Source organism: Epinephelus lanceolatus, chromosome 13 (assembly GCF_041903045.1).
Source record: "Epinephelus lanceolatus isolate andai-2023 chromosome 13, ASM4190304v1, whole genome shotgun sequence".
NCBI lineage: Eukaryota > Metazoa > Chordata > Actinopteri > Perciformes > Serranidae > Epinephelus > Epinephelus lanceolatus.
In genome coordinates, this window is record NC_135746.1 from 27,012,371 (window position 1) to 27,031,786 (window position 19,416).

General features: G+C 39.7%; 2 protein-coding genes and 1 non-coding gene across 3 annotated transcripts in view; 2 read left to right on the forward strand and 1 right to left on the reverse strand.

Annotated features, from left to right (window-relative positions):
* map3k5 (mitogen-activated protein kinase kinase kinase 5) overlaps positions 1-8,882 on the forward strand; it is a 107,690-nt gene extending 98,808 nt beyond the window's left edge. The window contains exons 23-30 of the mRNA XM_033648524.2: positions 161-329; positions 429-614; positions 1,895-2,000; positions 2,898-3,141; positions 3,292-3,404; positions 5,190-5,308; positions 5,514-5,590; positions 7,696-8,882. Of these exons, the coding sequence (XP_033504415.2) occupies positions 161-329; positions 429-614; positions 1,895-2,000; positions 2,898-3,141; positions 3,292-3,404; positions 5,190-5,308; positions 5,514-5,590; positions 7,696-7,756 (1,075 nt within the window). The 3' untranslated portion in view covers positions 7,757-8,882. The remainder of the gene's footprint in view (positions 1-160; positions 330-428; positions 615-1,894; positions 2,001-2,897; positions 3,142-3,291; positions 3,405-5,189; positions 5,309-5,513; positions 5,591-7,695) is intronic.
* A 1,790-nt stretch (positions 8,883-10,672) lies between these two features.
* trnav-uac (transfer RNA valine (anticodon UAC)) lies at positions 10,673-10,745 on the reverse strand. Its single transcript has one exon. It is a non-coding gene; the product is annotated as a tRNA-Val (tRNA).
* A 390-nt stretch (positions 10,746-11,135) lies between these two features.
* Positions 11,136-19,275, forward strand: lrp11 (low density lipoprotein receptor-related protein 11). The gene is made up of 9 exons (XM_033648614.2): positions 11,136-11,966; positions 13,991-14,148; positions 15,765-15,906; positions 16,105-16,230; positions 16,373-16,576; positions 17,687-17,854; positions 17,960-18,016; positions 18,110-18,202; positions 18,298-19,275. The coding sequence occupies exons 1-9, from the start codon at positions 11,399-11,401 to the stop codon at positions 18,450-18,452; spliced, it is 1,671 nt and encodes a 556-aa protein (XP_033504505.2). The 5' UTR covers positions 11,136-11,398; the 3' UTR covers positions 18,453-19,275.
* The last annotated feature ends 141 nt before the right edge of the window (positions 19,276-19,416 follow it).

The following is a 19,416-nucleotide window of genomic DNA, read 5'->3' on the forward strand; positions in this document are numbered from 1 at the left end:
CATCAAAGTGAAGGCATACATTTAACATTCATTTTTACATATATTCTGAGCTTTACATGCATGTATTATAAGCTGAACTTTATTATAACTAGAAAATGAGAATGTAGCCCAGGTCTACAGAAGTCTAAAATCTTTTTTTTTTTTTTTTGGTTCTACTCAGCATCCCAGTGGAGAACTTCGAGGACCACAGTGCTCCTCCATCTCCAGATGAAAAGGACTCAGGCTTCTTTATGCTTCGGAAGGACAGCGAGAGACGAGCCACGCTGCACCACATCCTGACTGAGGACCGGGACAAGGTGGTGGCCAACCTGATGGAGGCCCTCACACAGGTTGGTTATGGAAGGCACCATTCAAATATAAAAACCCGTTATATCTCATGTACACTTGAACCTTTCCTGTTATGGTTTCTGTCGCTCTTTACCTCTCAGGGCTCTGAGGAAATGAAGCTGAAGCCCCAGCACATCTCCACCCTCGTGGTCAGCCTGGCCGACTTTGTTCGCATGGCGGACAGGAAGATCATCGCAAACACGCTGTCTCAACTGAAGCTGGAGCTGGACTTTGACAGCACCGCCATCAGTCAGCTGCAGGTCGTGCTGTTTGGCTTCCAGGATGCTGTAAGTATTAAAGGGACAGTTCACCCCAAATCACAAACACTTATTTTACCTCTCACCTGCAGTACTATTTATCAGCCTAGACTGTTTTGGTACAAGTTGCTGACTGTTATAAGGCTGTAGAGATGCGTGACGTGCATCCATCTCTTCCTCACATACCAATACTGTGCCAGTTAATGTTCCAGCTTAGCTGAGGAGGATGCCATTAATTTTAACATCTTGCACTGTCACAAACACGAACCTCTCGTCCATGAGTAGATGCATGCTCCGTTAGGCGTGATGATACGGTTGGCGGGTGTAGATCGGTAGAAAGAAAATGAATCCTGCATGAAACTGCTCACAGATAAATGATTTCCTAGAGGGTCAAGAAGGAATTCATTGCAATGAATTTCATCATTTCACTTTTCATTCCACTGGTCTTATGGATTATTGATCCAAATTTTAGAAATATGATGACCCAAGCTGAAAATATGTGACATCTCTTTGCTACAAATAATTATATTTTTGACTAATGGACTTCAAGTTTTAAACTGCAGCAGTAACAAGGCTTTATCTGTTGCTGAAACTCTCCTCACATGCTGCTCACTCTCTCCTGCACCTGTAACATGTGATTTCCTGTCTATTCTCCATTCCCCCATTTGAAGGCAGAGCTGCTCCCAGCCTCTCCATGAGCCATGTGCTCTGAACACTTGAGCATAATTGTTGTCATTTTGCATGAGCCGCAGAAGGCAGCAGGCTGCCATGTTGCTGCTCTCCCCTGCACAGAGATCAGACAGATAGTTTTGAAATACTTATAAATAAAAGGCGATAAAAGGGGAATCTGTCAGGAGTAATTGCACAGTCTGTATAAAAGGGCCGATCTGCTCTCCCCCTCAGAAATACAGTTATGCAGATGAAATGACACAAGAGCAAGTGGTTGTTTTCATATTTGTAAGGGGGTGTTGCGTAATCCTGCGAGATGAGGATGAAGCTCTGATGCCTCCTGTTGGTCATCAGTGTAAAAAAATATAGGAGAAGAGGGAGAGTCGTGCAGCTGGAAAGATTTACAGTTTGGTGTGTAGTGCATGGATTAAGAAGTACAATGATTAAGACTGAAATATCCTAAAATATCAGGGATGATTTAAAGGTTCCTTGTTGATGATGTGGACATTACAGTAGAAGATACTGAAGAAAAGAAAGTTTAAAAAAAAGCCGGAAATAATGGAGCATCAACTGTTAAGTAAAATTTCACGATGAAAAGTGTATGAATAAACATTCTAAACTGAAACTCTTCACATCTGCAGGTAAACAAAATGCTGAGAAACCACAACATCAAGCCTCACTGGATGTTCGCTCTCGATAACATCATCCGCAAAGCTGTGCAGACCGCCATCACCATCCTGGTGCCAGGTAATATCATCAGTGTCTCCAGCAGAACACCTCTAAATAAGTTATCACCAGTCCCTCGGGGAAGCACTGACTGCCCTATAGATATACAGTAGGAGCTGTGGTGGGAGGTTGTCCTCTAAGCCATAATAACCACTGACATCTGTGAGACTGAAGATGTTCAGTGATGACAACTAAAACACTAAAATCATCCAAGTGAGCACAATAGTGTGCTGGCACTAATTAGTATGTGTTCAGAAGCCTACTCAGCATAGGAGCATTACTGTAGCTCAAAAGTAAGAAAAGGAGAACGAGTAGCAGCTCTAAAGCTCGACTGATGAGCGGCTGAGTCTGGCACTTTTGCAGAGGTTCACACAACAGGCTGTTATCACTTGATGAAGAAGTTTTGTGCCAGTTAATTAAACTAAACACATCTCAGCACCATCAATCAACTGTTTGAGTCAGAATTATGTTTTGGGGATGTGTTGTGTGTGCCTTGTGTGTAATGTGGAGACATGGGTTTACTGAATTATTCCATCAATCTTTTAGTCTGTGAAATATCAGAAGTCACAAGTTCCCAGAGCCTGATCTTTGGACTGATTGTTTTGTCCAACAAACGGTCCTGAGAAAGAAGCGGGAACCAGTGAATGTCATTTTAACTTGATGAAAAACCAAAATAACTTATGAAATCTATTTCAATTTTCTGTTAATTGACTAGTTAATCAATTTTAAACTTTCATCAAACACTGATACGTACTTGTCTGGAGTCTGATCTTGATGCAGCATCAGAATCAATGATACTTTGCATAGAGCCAGTGTATTTCCCTAACAAGTATATAATCAAACAAAGTGCATCCTGTCTGTCCTGTTGATCATCATCCATTTAATCACTAAAGTAAATGTCTTGTGTCTTATGTTCAGAGCTGACGCCTCACTTCAGCCTGGCTTCAGAGAGCGACCCGGCTGAGCAGGAGGATGTTGACGACGACACTGAGCAGGGAATAAACTCCACCCACCAGAGCCGGGCGCCTCCTGTCGCCGCTCATGACGACACCGTGGCCACCTCTGGAGTCAGCACGCTCAGCTCCACCGTCTCACATGAGTCCCATAATGCACAGCGGTCTGTGAGCATGGAGCTGGGCCGGATGAAGCTGGAGACCAACAGGTTTGCTGAGATTAGACATGTTTATCAGCGAGAAAGCTTTAATTATTTACAGCTGCTTGTTAGCTTGCATGTTAGTCACTTTATCGATTAAATTAAAATTAAAAATAAATCCTCCTCAGTGTTTCCTCACTCCAACTTGTTTGACTCCAGGCTGATGGAGCAGCTGCTGGAGAAGGAGAGGGAGTATCAGGCCATCCTGCAACAAGTGCTGGAGGAGAGAGAGCAGGAGATCAGACTACTGAGGCTGCGATCTGAGCCCGCAGGTCTGGACTTTTATCCAATTTACCTTTTCACACTGACTGTATGCAACACTAGCCACACTTCTGCTGCTACTACCAACCAGCCAACACAGTTGTGGCTCATTGAAGCGACTCCATCATCTATTCGCAGCTGATCTGTAATAAACAGGCCTACATCAACACACGTTGAGAGGGTTAAAAGTGCAGAGAAACATCCAGGATTCTCTGAGGTTGTGTCAGACTTTTTCCCTCCAGCTCACTAAATAATTGATACAAGTTGAAATGTGAACAATGCACATTAACAAAGCTTTTTCATCGTCTGTACTGGAAGTACAAACTGTGTGATTTCCAGAAAGAAAAAGCCCATTACACATGATATGTATCCGGTCTCGCTGATGCTTTGATATTGCTCTGTTCCGTAGAGATTATATTGATCCTCTCTGAATCATCTTTTCAAAACAGCTTTCAGTGTGTGAATAATGGTGTGTATATTTTATTGTAGTCTATTTTATGATAATTTTTAATCAGTGTAAAGTGTCTTTGAGTACCATGAAAAGCACTCTATAAATAAATTATTATTATTAATATTATTATTATGGATAAGATTCTTTATACATGCTACAATGTTTTAGTGCTTGTCTTGCAAAGTGCGGCTCCACTGCTGCTGGATTTTGAGCCTGGTGCTGAACCAAAATCAGAATTTATGAATGATAAAATTCTGATAGCAATATATCAACCGATACATAATTTACTTGCTAAGAATGTGTGGCAAGTCATGTATTTATAAGTCACAATAAAAATATATGTGAGGCAGAAAATTGTACAGGTTATCAGCTACATTTTGAACAGTAAATTACACTGAAAATGAAATCATCATAAATGATAAACTATAACTTAAAAGGTCAAAATGCAGTTCTTCCAATTTACAAATATGCAATTTCCTGTTTTGCTGATACAATACAATAGGCTTAGGTGGTATTAAGGTATGACAGAATATCCCGAAGGTATAATTTCCAATATTGTCAAAATACAGACGCTCCTCTTTCTAAACTGATGCGGAAATGCTGTATTGAGGTGATGTAGTGCACAGAGTGTGCCACCAGAGGTCAGTGTCTATCAGTGGAACAGGCAGCTGAGCTGAGAGAGATGGTGACTCTGAGTGGTAGGGATAACATTACAGGACTAGTTTGAAAAGAAAAATGTCTCTGCCCCTGTTTGGGTGTATTGCAACTTTACTTTGTCTTGATATGACTTCTTCCACCTCAAAAGTAATTCATTAGCCACATGACTGTATTTAACGCATAACTTTCATTCAGCCCACTGATGTGTTGATATCCGCTACAGCACCAAGTCTCATTGGGTCCTCTGGCAAGAAGGGCACTTATTTCCTACAGTATCTATTCATTATCCTATAGGCCATATTTAAGTATTTAAGTATTAAATACCAGTATTTAAACTCAACAAGTCTTGTCTAAGTGGGCTAATGGCATATTGGAACATGGCAGGAGGGTATGAAGGTATGAAAAAGAGATACCACCAAAGCCTAAATACAAATATATATATGTCATATTCATAAATCAAAATCAGTGCTGTGGATGTATTGAAAGAACTACTTCAGTTTGCTTGGTACAACTATAAACTAAAGACATACAGGTTAGTTACAGTACAACTGAACAATAGTCACATATCTGGTCCTGGTATATTGACTGACTTTGAAGCAGACGCATCAAATAAATCAAATATCCTTATAATTTGGTTGTTGTGGGTCCAGTGTGTCTAAAGGAGTCTGTTCACTGTATTCTCCGACAGACGTCCCCACATCAGGTGGCCCAGATGAACAGATGAGTCCACCTGCAGAGAGACATGAGGACTCAGAGCTGACCAGCTGGCTGAGGCTTTACGGAGCTGACCAGGACTCCATAGACAGAGTGAGTTTGTGCTTTTATCTCAGAGCTTTACTTTGTCTGTTGGTTAATTTCACACAGTGACAGCACCAGATCATTCACTGCAGTCTTTGAGATATTAGAGCTGGATTGCTGCTCTGTGATGGCTGTTTCTGTATTTCCATGATGAAGTGTAAAACATTTCTATAAAGCCCCTTTTTTTTTTTTTTTTTTTTTTTTGCTTCTCCAGATACTGAACGAGGAGTACACATTGAGCGACATCCTCCACGATGTAACAAGAGACGACCTAAAGAGTTTAAGACTGAGGTAGAAAACCAGTTTCTCTTTTTGTCTCTTCACAGTTTCACTTCTGTATTCAATATCTGGTCACTAAAATATATATGCTGACACTCTAAAAAGCACTGCGGCTCTCCAGATACCAGAAACACAGAAGTGAAGCTGTCACACCTCTTATTGTTGCATAGTTGCAGAGTTTATATTGATGTATTTTCCTGGTTCTTACTTAAGGTTTGCACAGGAAATCTCAGCACTTCAGTTCCTCATAGTAGCAGCAAGGGCTAAAATTTGACTTAATTTCTTAGAAAAGTAATGTGAAACTGTGTTCACAGTTTCATCCCATTTGTAAACATGTTTATTAGATAGCTACTGCTACCACCATTTTTATTTCCCTTTCATATTTTGCTCATTTGAGGCAGCATATCAGCTCATAGTACTGGTATATCATATTTTCATAAGAGTGAAACATTTCAAGGGATGGTAATGGTAAATGGACCTGCACCTGTCTAAGGCATTTCTCGTCTTTAGACTTCAGTCTTACACTACATTTCACATTCACACATTCATGTACACATTCACACACTAGTGGCAGATTCTACCATACATGGTGCCACCTGCTACTGAGTATATACGCACTTAATCAGAACCATTATTGATAAAAACTCTTAGTCATCACAGTATGTGTTGTAAATTTCTGCCTGTGGCGCCCTCCAGTGGTTGTGTGAAAGAATATACGGTGGCAGACAGCAATACACGCATCTATTGACAGCAGATGTGTTTCCATTAACTTATTTTTATACTCATTTTGAAGTATCACATCAAAAAAGTTGTATGGAAACAGCAAAATTTGATAAAACATCCTCAACTGCACAAAAACGTTTTTACACACTTAAATTTGATGAAAAAGAGTTGATGCTCTAAATAGGATACTGAAACACCCTTGCCGAATAAGTTCTGATGTAGCAAACATATAACACTTATAACTGATCAGCTGTTTATCGTTGTCTCCTTGGATATTCATTCATGGCATCATTATTTTTCTCTGACAGCACGAAACATGGTCATTATTAGCAAACATGAAAGAATAATTAAAATTTGCTCGATTGAAACAAATTCCTGGAGACCTCTCTCCATTTTTCTCTTGTAGATGGGTTAGATCCTGGATGTATAAAGAGAACTGGATACAGTGTAGGAGGCTGGGCCCCATTCATTCCCATCAAAGTTACTCAGTGAACAAAAGAGCTACAGAGACTTTCATTGTTTAAACACTGAAAGGACTTAATATGAATGGACTTTTGACTCTGATAACTCTGGCTTGTCGTTGTCTTTCCCAGTATACAATTGTTGTCATAACTCTATTGTAAATAAAGTTTTTTGGAGGAAAAAAATGTTCAGTGGCACATGAAGGCAAAAAAGGCCCTCCACTAACTTGAATGGGGATAAAATTATTTAATCGTGCCTTACCTCTGGACTTTCGAGATGTTATCGCACCAAATGGATCAAATTCTGAGGGTGAAACAAGTCATTTTGCAGAGGCTGTGTAAAAATGTACCTACTCACTTGCAGACGTCTCAATCCTAATGTAAATCTATGGGAAAAAGTCTTTAAGGGCCCAGTTGCATCAAGTGGCAGACTCGGCAGTTGTAGTTACACGGTTTGGCCACTATGTCAAACTAACTTCAAAGCCCAGTGCACTTCTGGGGGCCTGGGTGAGATGACCAGGGTGACTTATTTTGTGTGCACCGACCAATGTCAAATACAGATGTGTCTCAGTTTTAGGAGTCAAACTATGGAAAGGACTCAGTGCTGAGTTGAAATTGAGTTGCTCTCCGTTGAGTTTGAAAGAAAGCCCTAAAATGTAAAATGATTACGGATTATAATTTAGAGTATAATGCATTTATTTATTTACTTTCTTTGGTATTGTTGATATTTTGGGTTATCCTTTGGTTAATAAAGGATAGGCACAAACAATACTGGGGCTTCAGCCTGTCCTTTTTCGATTAATAACTGTGAGGAAATTTGTGTGAAATAATCTTTGTTTTCTAAGATGTATGTAACCGAAATAAAAATCATTCATTTATTGCAGTGTAGATTGTGTTTTGTGACCTAACAGTCTTTTCTCTGTGTCCTGTCAGAGGTGGGATCCTGTGTAAACTATGGAAGGCCATCACAGACTACAGGCAGAAGCCAACCTGAGGCCTTAAGTGGCGACAACCACTCAGAGAATCCAGGACGTTTGTCCCCCAACAACACAGTATTCTCCTCTTTACCTCAGTATTTATAAGAGCAAGACTTTTAGGAGATGAATCTGTGTTTGCCGTGTGCACAGAGCAGCTTTCCAACCACACAAGAAACTCCTTGACTGGTCTTGTTGGAGTATTTTTGTACATTTTGGAAGAAAAAACACAGGATTTGACTTACGGAGCAACAATTACTTATAACTGAGAAGTGCCACTAGTTTTGCTATGCCGGACGGACATTACACATTTTTTTGTTACAGGTGTGTTCAAAAAGACAATTGGTGAGAAAATCTGTTGTTAAAATCTTGAAAACTGTCAAAACATTTTCTCTGTAATGTTTACAAAACTGGAGACTGACCGTTTTCTAACACAAGCCTGAGATACAAAATACTACATTCAAAATCATGTGTACTAATGTTTTTATCATAGGCATCCTATCACTACTTTATTTAAGTGTATTTTTAATTTAATTGTTATGGTAAACTGAAGGATGTCAGTGCATGCCCTGTTTTCATTTTTATCCATACTGAGACTTATTTAATTTTTTGTTTTTCACATTTCCTTTTATAATACGAATCAATATTTTTTTTTTATTTTTCAGAAACATGTAAATATTGCGTTATAGAATTCTATGTGAATGACATTTATGTGCTTTAAAGATGCATTGAAAAGCAGTTTAAATCTCCATGTGGATCAGACCGAGTCTACAATGAACACGTGAAAAATTTATTGTATAGTATTGTATTTTCTAGTGTCATAAATCATAGGAGAAAATAATAGTAATTGATATTACATCAGATCATTTGCTCTGTTTTTACTGTTGTACACTGACAAAAATGTGCTTATCTTGCTTGTGTAGATATGTTCATTCAATCGGCTGTATGTTGTGATGAAAAAAATCTGACATGCAAGCAGTTTTCATATGGAAGAGCCTTGACCTTTTTTTATTTTAAAACCATGATGTCAGAAATGGGGAACATAATCATGAGCTGTGTGTCCATTTTGTTTCATATCTAAATTTATTCAAGATTTTTGTGTCACATTGTTAAAATAAAACTTTTCATCTTGAAACTGTGAAAGAATTGTGTCAGAAATACTCTGTTACATTTGTGATTGAATACAGTCGCCTAAAGGTATTTTCATTGTTGTTAAGAATAGGGTGGTATATGCATTGGTTATTATGAGGAAATCTACTCATGGAGAAAGATTATAGTTGTACTTGCTACAAAACATAGTATTAAAAATTGGATTAAAGGTTTATACTGTTCCCAAAGGAAGTTAGGCTTCCATTAGTAAATCAGTACAGTGCGTATGCTGCATCAGGCTACCTAAAAATGTGTTGTAATACGACCTCGGGTCAATCATGAAACAGTGGGCCCCTGGGCACAGACATGGAGAAGGCCCCACCACCTCTCCTACACAGGATCAAGACACACTGACTTTATAGCTGTTTAGAGTCTTGTTACAGTTTGCATCTTTGTAGTTACTATGCATCTCTCTGTGGTTTTGTGTCTCTTTGTAGTCATTTTGAGTCTTTATAGGTCTTTATGTCTTTTTGTAGTAATTTTAAATCCATCCATTTTCATAACCGCTTATCCTCTTGACGGTCGCAGGGGGGCTGGAGCCTATCCCAGCTGACATTGGGTGAGAGGCACATAGAGACAGACAACCATTCACACTCACATTCACACCTACGGACAATTTAGAGCCACCAGTTAACCTGCATGTCTTTGGACTGTGGGAGGAAGCTGGAGTACCTGGAGAAAACCCACGCTGACACAGGGAGAACATGCAGACTCCGCACAGAGGGGCTCCCTCCTGGGATTGAGCCAGGAACCCTCTTGCTGTGAGGCGACAGTGCTAACCACTGCACCACCATGTTGCCCAATTTTAAATCCTTTATAGTTTTTTTTAACTACTGTTTGTAGTCATTTTGAATGTCTTCACAATTTTTTGATGCTTCATAGTCATTTTGTGTGTCTTTGTGGTTGTTTTGTGTCTCTTTGTGGGGATATTGTGTCTCTCTGTAATTTTTGTACTAATTTTGAGTCTCTTGTTGTTTATGTTTCTTTGTAGTCATGTTGTGTCTCTTTGTAGTTTTGTGTCTCTGTAGTCATTTTGAGTCTCTATAGATTTTTATGTCTCTTTGTAGTCATGTGTCTCTGTAATTGATTTGTGCCTATTTATAGTTGTTTTTGGCTTCTTCATAGTTTTTTTTGACTCCTTGTAGTCATGTTGTTTCTCCTTGTAGTCATTTTGAGTATCGTTATAGTTTTTAAATGTCTCTTTCTAGTAATTTTGAGTCTCTTTATAGTTTTTAAATGTGTCTTTGTAGTCATGATGTGTCTCTTTCTAGTTGCTTTGGGTGTCTTACAGATTACTTGTTACCCTGTTAAAAATGTAAAAAGTAAGGCAACTATTCTAATTACCTCATCAACGTAATGTTACGTACTACATTTGATTACTTTTTAATTACTTTTCCGACAAATGTTTTAAACTGAGCAATAAAGCTGAAAAATGTCTGAAAATAGGTTATGTCAAAAGAAAACATCCCTGCACAGCGAAAAGGATGCAGACCAACAAAATGAATGTTATATCCTACACAAAAACATTTTACAGAACGGAATATTTGGATGTAAACCTTTTTGAAATCACCAACATTTTGATCAGTAACTGTAATTTATTTTTAACAAACCCTATCACAAAACATCCCAGCAGACAGGATGACCATCATACTGTCTTTATTGACTGTACACTGTTAATGATACTTATCTGTACATCCATGGGTATGTTGCAAACAACTACTATCAGCTATAGGATCTGATTGATTGAAGTACAGTTCTGTGTTTGTTAATTCAAGGTGGAAACATTATGGTTCCACTGGGGATTGAACCCAGGACCTTCTGCGTGTAAAGCAGACGTGATGACCACTACACTATGGAACCTTATTAGTATCCATTCATCCGTTTTAATCAGTAACTACATCTGATTGAGATTACATTTATCTGTAATTTCATTACTTCTAACTAGGAACTCCCCAACACCATCAACTACCACTGCACCACTGTAGAAAAAATGTTAAAATTAAATTATATATACATGCACACACACTTAAACTACCTCAAAATATTATAGGATAATTTTTTTAAAAAAACATATTATTAGTTTAGGGCTACTACAAAGTTAAAAACAGAACACAAACTATTTAAGAGCTAGGGCAAAAAAAAGTCAAATGTCTCCCTTGTGTGTCGCTGCTGTCCAAATAAAGGAGTAAATAAAGCTACAGGTGTGTCAGCTCTCCTCTCGCCATATTTATCCATCATTGTGACGTCAGTGGTTTCTGCTGAGCAGCCCTGCGCTGGTCTCGCGCCCGTCGCCCCCCCTTCACCATGACAACGACAGATTTCTAGCATCGTCAGAGGACACGCCGCTGGCTCCTGATTTAGAGACGGATATTATGTAAAATACCGTATGTTATAGGTGTATTACGGATATTTATTTCATGTAGGACGGTAACATCTGCCGTGTGGACCCGCATGAGTCGGACACCATCCGGAGGCAGCGGAGGAAGACGCCGTTAAACTGCGTGAACGACAACATGGCTCTCCTTCAGCATCCCCGGCTGCTGCTCGCCTGTGTTGTGCTGTTGACCGCAGCCCAACGTACCCACACTCGCTCTTTGCCAATATCGGATCTAAAATCCAAGATATCAGGGGTGGAGGAGCTGTTGGAGGAATTCCGCAAGCAGCTCCAGCAGGACCAGACGTACAGGGCGGGCGATGCGGTTGACTCCTGTGTGGGCGACTTCAACGCCGTCGGGGAGCGCATCATCCGGGCCAAGGCCTCCATCGAGCAAGGGGCCACCTTCCTGCTGGCCCCGGACAGGGTGTACACCTGGAAGGACTGCCTGCACACCTGCTGCTCCCAGCCTCACTGCACCGTGGCGGTGGTGCAGCAGGACCTGAGGCAGCCCGGGGACAGTCTCAGCTGCTACCTGTTCAACTGCACCTACAGGAGTAAAAATGTCTGCTCCTTCGCTCCGCAGCAAGGCTTCACCACATACAGCATACATGGTGCCAACACGACGCAGGGACACCTCCCTGTTTCACCCAGCGGCTCAGCCAGGAGGCCCGGGGAGGGACATGCTGAGGAGGAGGACACACAAGGTGGGAGATGACAACAACATAGATATAAACAGTGCTGGTCTATATTATTGATCATGACTGAGAATAGTGTTGTGCATTGCATGCATTATAATCTGCTCATCAACATTATTAAAAATGTGGTTACAATTGTATTTTAACAGTTTAATGTATTGTTTGCTATTTAATGCTTATAGTGCACACATAAAGGTGTCAGTGCAGGTTATAGAAAAATGACTTGACATTAGTTTGCTATGGGAAATGATTGTAGAAAAACAGGCACAATAGGGAAACACAATGATGATACATATAGTGACTCATTGTGGTAACTGGAAAGTGACTTTATTATTCACCAGTTTTACACTTTCATTGCACTGAATAAAAAAGCAGCAGTGAGTGTGATCATTTGCAGGACTGGTATACTATAATCTAGGTGTAATCTAAAACCCCAAAAGTAATGTCTGCTTCATATTCCTTAAGGTTTGGGCAAAGGTTGGTGCATAAAACATTATCGATCTTGAGAAAACTCAACTGCAGTCTAAACTGAATTTCATATCAGCTGTGTAAAATACATCTTAGCACGTTGGAGCTGGCCACTAGCACCTGCTGCTTATCTTTACAAAGCGGGCAGGGTGGGTTAATGATTTTCCTTTTATGTTCTAGCTGTGCAAAGTTGGATCAGGACACTGAGACCAGCAACAGGTGCTTTTAAGACAGTAGTTTTCTCCTCTGTTAGTTTTAGTTAGTCTCCTCTGTTTCTTGCATTAAAATAAGAAAAGTGGACATTCTTTTGCAGTTATATAAGTGGTGAAATAATAAGCTGAAATGACTTGTCCACTAATTATTTTAATAAATTGTTAAACATATATATATGGAGTGAAGGAAAAAGTGAACACATCAGAGTATCGCAGTATTTTTGTGTGGCAATATCATGTCGTCACACAGTGCCAAGTATCAATTTTTTTATTATATAAATTATTTCAAATACAAATGAACTTCGTTAGCCTGCTAGAATAATATAATCAATTGCTTTTTAAATTCCACTAGACACAATTTGCTGCTGCTGCTGCAAAAAAAAAAAGGCTAAAGTGAGATGAATGGACTGAAAACTTAATTTTATTAGATAAAACAGATGTTGACAAAGTTTTCCTTTGGGGACATAATTTCTAGTTGGAAAAAGGTAATAAATCGCAATATAGTTTATTGCAATACACAGCATATTGTGACATATTTAAAATCGCTGTAATGTTGTATCATGACTTAAGTATTGAGATAATACCGTATCATGGATCCTCTGGTGATTCCCACCCCTAATATATCTAGATAAATAAATATATTCTTGTTTCTTCTTGCTTTTCTGTGTTTTATATCATTCTTTTTTAATATTTTATTTATAGTTTTTCAGATTTTTACACAAACAACATAACTACAAGTCACCCTACCCCCACCCTCAGAAATGAGCAATACAAAAAGAAAACTAAGAATACAAAGAAGAATAGAACAAAACAAAATGATAAATGCTCTTATAGGCAGTATGATCAGCAGAGAACATGAGATATACATAAACGTATAGTACAAGTACACATACATTGTTTGCACAAACCATTATGAACAAGCATACATGCAAACACTTTAGGCCATTGTCGATAAATAGGATATGAATGGTTGCCCCTGGTTTTATATCATTCTTAATTAGATATGTTTGGGTTTTGGATTGTTAGTCAGACAAAACAAGATGTCTGAAGACATCACTTTTGGCTTTGGGAAATGGGTATCTTTAACTGTTTCTTTAACTGTTTTCTGACAATTTAGACCAAATGATCAATCAGTGAGGAAAGAAATCATTAGTTACAGCCCAAAATAAGAACAATGTTATAATCAAATCCACACCCCAAAAAATAGTAACACAGTGAAGAACATATTTCATGTCTTAACCAGCAGTGGAAGAAAACTAGTATTAATGTAACAAAAGAGAGTAAAACTGAAACAAAGTAGGCATGTAGTGCATGTCCTGGATATTATCATGGTTTTCCTGTGTGATTTTGCAGACGTGGATGAGCCTCCTCGCAGTGACGCTGGACAGGATGTGGTGATCCAGCTGCCCACAGACTGGGCTGTCCTGGATGGACGGGATAGTGTGGATGACCATGGGATCAGCCACTATGAGTGGACTCTGGTCAAAGGAAACACAGCCATCAATATGAAGGTCAGTGTGTGTGCTGTATCTGTTCTATTCAGTGAAGACTAACCGCTAAGAATCTGTAAAATGACTGTAAGCAGTTTAATTTGGGTGCTTGATGTCAGAGTGACAGCCTGAAAACAAAGACTGGAGGAAACAGAGTGAATTAAGAACATTTAGTGGAATAGCTCTGTTGTTCTCTCGTTTCAGGGATCAGACGATTCTAACATTTTAATTTGCAGAATGAATGGTCTCTAATTACCAGTGTCAAATTGCCTGTTTGTATAAGTTAAGTCAACACGGCGGCCTGTGGCCAGAGCTCCATAATGCCTTGCTGTACCAACAGAGATAAGAGTTTATTACATTCAAACCTGTCCCAAGGACAGCAGCACTGTTGGAGCCTGCCCTCTGTTTACAGCCTTACAGGCAATGTGTGGAACGTCTTGTACAACGTGTCCTCCTTTTTTATCCTCACACTGTGGTCAATTTTCACCAAAAAAGACATTCTTGACTGGTTATTTTCTCCATTGAAAATTTCACAAAAGATTTCCCACAAAATGTATGTGGTGACATAAACTACACATACAGTGAAATTGTTTAGTTTATTTTAGTGTTGTCAAAAATATCCGATTAGCAGTACATAACAATTCTGTCCTTGTTGTTTGGTTAAAGCTTTACAAAATGTAACATGTATGCCCTCAATGTCAATTTTCCTGTCATATTGAAAATATTATTGAATGACAGTATTTGTCAGGTGTTGTATTAAAGTTAAAAATCCAGCATTGTGACACTAGTTGATTTCTATTTTTTGTGTATTTTAAGCCTTTATAGAACCTCTATGCCACCAGTGCATCCCTCAAATGTTTTTACGCCTCCCCGCCCAACAATAGCCATGGCCGGAGGCATTATGTTTTCAGGTTGTCCATCCATACATTCATCCATTCCATTCTTGTGAACATGATATCTCAAGAACGCCCAAAGGGAATTTCTTCACATTTGGCACAAACGTCCATATAGACTCAACAATAAACTGAAAAGATTTAAGTGGTTATAGATCAAAGGTCAAGGTCACTCTGACCTCATCTGTGTCATTCGTGTGAACGTAATATCTCAAGAACCCCATGACAGAATTTCTCCAAATTTGGCACAAACATCCATTTGGACTTAATGATGAACTGATTAAATTTTGGTGGTCAAAGGTCAAAAGGTGAAGGTCACTGTGACCTCACAAAACATGTTTATGGTCATAACTCAAGAATTCATATGCTAATTATGACATTTTTCACACAAATGTCTAATAGGATAAAATGATGAAGTGATTTCATTTTATATCCAAACGGTCAAAGGTCAACTTCACTGTGACATCATAATGTTCTGTAAAAACACCTTTCTGGCCATTACTCAACATCCTAATTCAGGATCAGAGAGACATTTGGTCAGACAGTGAATTGGTGACACTAATCTGGGGTGTCCCACCTTGAAACTGTGCTGATTTTATACAGTGCTGTCGGGGTGAAGATCTGTGTGAAGCATCCATGTTTTCACAGACATGGATGTAACTTGTACATGCAACTTGACTGGTTCGCAGAGTCGTACAACTGTGAAGCGATAATTCTGAACTTTTCTGTCTTTATGTGTTGAAGGCGACTCATCCAGGGCTGCTGAAGATCAGTGGTCTCCAGGAGGGAGTCTACTCCTTCCAGATGACCGTCACAGACACAGCAGGCCAGAAGAGCTCTGACAACGTCTCTGTCACTGTGCTGGCGCCGAAACACCAAGCAGAAGGTGAACTGTTCACCAAAACATTTTATAATATGCTGGTGATATACTGAGAATCTTTTGGGTTGTTTATCTCAGCCATTTTAAATAGCAGCACTAATATAAACACTACTTTCACCATTTTCAAATAATAAAATCTGGGTTATTATGGTTACAGTGCAGGGCTGTTAGAAGATGTATAGCTGAACCTTTCTGTGTCCACAGTGTGTACAGGTGTCTGCTCAAAGTACCAGTTCAAGTGTGATGACGGTTGCTGTATTGACATCACCTACGCCTGTGATGGGAAGCAACACTGTTCTGACCGCTCTGATGAAGACTTCTGCCAAATCTGTAAGAAACCCTTGTTTTTTGTAACCAACATACAGTGTTTTCTACTCACTTGTATAATAAGGATCAGTTGAAAGAAAGCAAGAGTGAAGGAAAAACATAAGCAACATTCCACCATTCATTTGTTTGTCTGTGATTTCTTTAGTTGACAGCAGCAGGAAGTCAGTGACTCACAGCGCTGATCTGTCAAACTCTCATCGGCCTGTAGCCCAGACAGAGGAGGCAGAGGATGGCACCATGATCCACACTGCGCCCAGAAAGACCGTTCAGAACATCGTGCCACCTCAGGACAGGAGCAAGGCCGCTTCTCCACAAAGTCCCAGTCAGCAGGAGGCTTCAGTCAGTCAAGGTATGGTTCACGCTTAGATCTAGCATCTAATAACTGCACCAAAATACAGAAAATGTCGTTCTGCAGTGTGGTGATACAAACTAGAGTGGTTAGATGGGAATTTACAAGCATTTCTTTTACTTTAGCTGTATCTGTTAAAATGCTTCACAATATGATCCTCCATTACTGTGTCATTAGTGCAGTATCCCTTTGTAAAGAGGCACAGAGTGTTTTCAGTGTGTGTCCTGGACATAGAGGCAGATGGAGCCCCTGTAGGCAGCCATTGAGTCATAGGGCTGGGCTCAAAATGCTGGCGAAGAAGCCACAGGGCCACTCAGCATTCCCTGGGAAAGCAGCTCTTTGCCTGTGTCCCCTCTGAGTGCTGGAACAAAGCCCCTCCGTCCCCTTCGCCATCTGATCCCTGAATCAGGCTGAGACTGACCAAAAGGACTTCTCCCCCCATTCGGTATTCTACCGCAGGTATTTCATTCTCAGGAGACTTTTCTTCAGTTCACGAATGCTCAGTGTCAAGTCTGAAGGCTTGGCTAACTGAGGTGATACCTCATTGTTTAGGACAATAGCATCAAAAATACTGTTGATTGTGAGTGTTTTGATGAGATGCATTGACTCTGGTTGCTACTTCACATTATGATCTATCATTTAATCTACACTGTTGATTCTCGGTTCTTTTAGTTTTAGACTAGGCTTGGGTGGTATCATGTTATTATGATATACCAGGGTATTTAAAAAAATCCAGAGGGTATAATTTTCAGTACTGTCAAACATACAGATGCTCCTCTTTCTATTAAACTGATAAAGAAATGCTGTCTTAGGTGATGTATTGCAGTACACAGCACTGGCCACCAGAGGTCAGTCTCTACTGGTTGAAAAGGTAGCTGAGCTGAGAAAGATGGTGACTTGTGGGGATAACGGTACAGAACTGTAAACAGCTTATTCCGACCAAAGCAGAGTGGGAAAGTAAATGGCGAATGTCTAGCATTCTTTGGTTGATGACAACGTACAAAATTGTTGATGAATTTTCTCTTGTTCAACTAATAGTCCATGTAAAGCACTCTACATATGTGTAATATCAAATTGTCTGAAGGTGTGTCTGACTCTTTCTCTCTGTAGATCCATGTGCTGCAGCTCCAGTTGTCGGACCCTGTAAAGGCACCTTCCCACGCTGGTACTACGACCAAAATGCTGGAGAATGCAAACACTTCCTGTATGGCGGTTGCCAGGGCAACCATAACAACTTCCTCCAGGAATCTGACTGTGTCAGTGAATGTATACAAAAAAGTAAGACTCTGCTTCCGTCCATTTTTTTAAAAATCTAATTTTAAACTTGCAAGAAAAAAAAGAAAAAAACTACTATAAATTTGACCCTTCATTGAAATCTTTTAGGTCCAGCTTTCAAACCAGCAACTGTGGCTCCTCCCGTCACCAAACAGACTGAGATAGGTAAAGCCAGAGTGCATTTCAATAAAATGTTACTGACATACTAAGAAATTAACAGTTTCCAAGTCTAATATGTATTTGTACCTTTCTTTGAAGCTGCCCCTAAAGTCTCCCAGAGCCAAGCAGAGAGCAACGCCCCCGTCTCCAAACCATTTCCTGTAAGAGGAGGGCATCCAGGACCAGAGTCAGGTGAGACCCAACAGGACAGTTTTGGCTTATATGTGCCTCTTGTTCTATTTATGTCATGTTCTTCCTAATTTTCTGTTGCCTGTTTCCTCCTCTAGGTGCGATCCTTCCTCTTGCTCTCGGCATAATCATCACCGCTCTGCTGCTGCTCATGATTGGCTGTCGTCTCAGACTGGTTCGACACAAGCTGAAGAAAGCTCGTCCCCTCACCACAGAAGAGTCAGATTACCTCATCAACGGCATGTACCTGTAGCCAATCAGCCAGGGTGGGGCAGCAAATTCAAGAGCGCTGAGATCTGAGAAAGCGCAACACGGGTGTTGACGCCAGAGCCTGAGCCAGGACTTTTTGAATTTGTACTCTTGATTTGTCCTGACTTCAAGTTGGAAACATCCCATCTCTCTGCTGTCATTGACATTTCTGAACATGCCCATACTGAACCCCTCTGACTGGTGAATCCACTGCTGAAAGATGCTGCCTTCAAAGCCACTGACACTCATATTCAGATGCTTGTGAATTCAGATTTACGTTGTTTTAAGATTATCTGATTGTGAATCCACGACGGTGGAGTCGACATTCCTGGTTCAATTCTGATAAACAGCTGTATACATTCCCCCCACATGACTTCTGGGATACATACACTACAAGAGACTCTTTTGTCCTCTAATTAATATTATTCCTTAAACACAGGTTACTTTGATATCATTTAAGTTTTGCCAGTGATGTATTTTCCCGACTGCTGCACAAAAACATGTTGTATTTCTGCCACTAGGTGGCATGTTTGTGCTGTACATTTCAATTAAATAAAGGGCGGAAATGTAACACATCAGTGCACCTGTCATGGTGCACTTTTATGACTGATTAGGAATCAACAACAAATTACCAGTATTCATAGTTTCTCAGAAGCATATAAAGCCATAGCGAAATCTATTGCCCCAAATCTATTACTGTCTAAATTTTGTTGCATATTTTTCCTTATGAAGCAAACTTATGTGGAGTATCTATTATATTTGCGCACATGTATTCCCTTAAAGTGCTGTCTTTCATGTGAGATATTAAAGTTTATTATATATCAAAATATACTGGTGCAGTCTGTTGATAGTTGAAGTGATTAACAAGAAATGCAAACTACCTTTTTACATATCTTTATCACATAAATTACCACTGAAGATAGTGAGGTCATTAGTTGTTTGTTGTCAATGTTGTAGGGGGTTAAATT

What these genes read in the sequence shown, in the direction of transcription:
- lrp11 (XM_033648614.2), top strand. Translation starts at nt 11,399, where the DNA reads ATGGCTCTCCTTCAGCATCCCCGGCTGCTGCTCGCCTGTGTTGTGCTG. An exon ending in ACACAGCCATCAATATGAAG is followed by an intron (nt 14,149 to 15,764) that starts GTCAGTGTGTGT and finishes TATGTGTTGAAG; the next exon opens with GCGACTCATCCAGGGCTGCT. An exon ending in GCATCCAGGACCAGAGTCAG is followed by an intron (nt 18,203 to 18,297) that starts GTGAGACCCAAC and finishes TTCCTCCTCTAG; the next exon opens with GTGCGATCCTTCCTCTTGCT.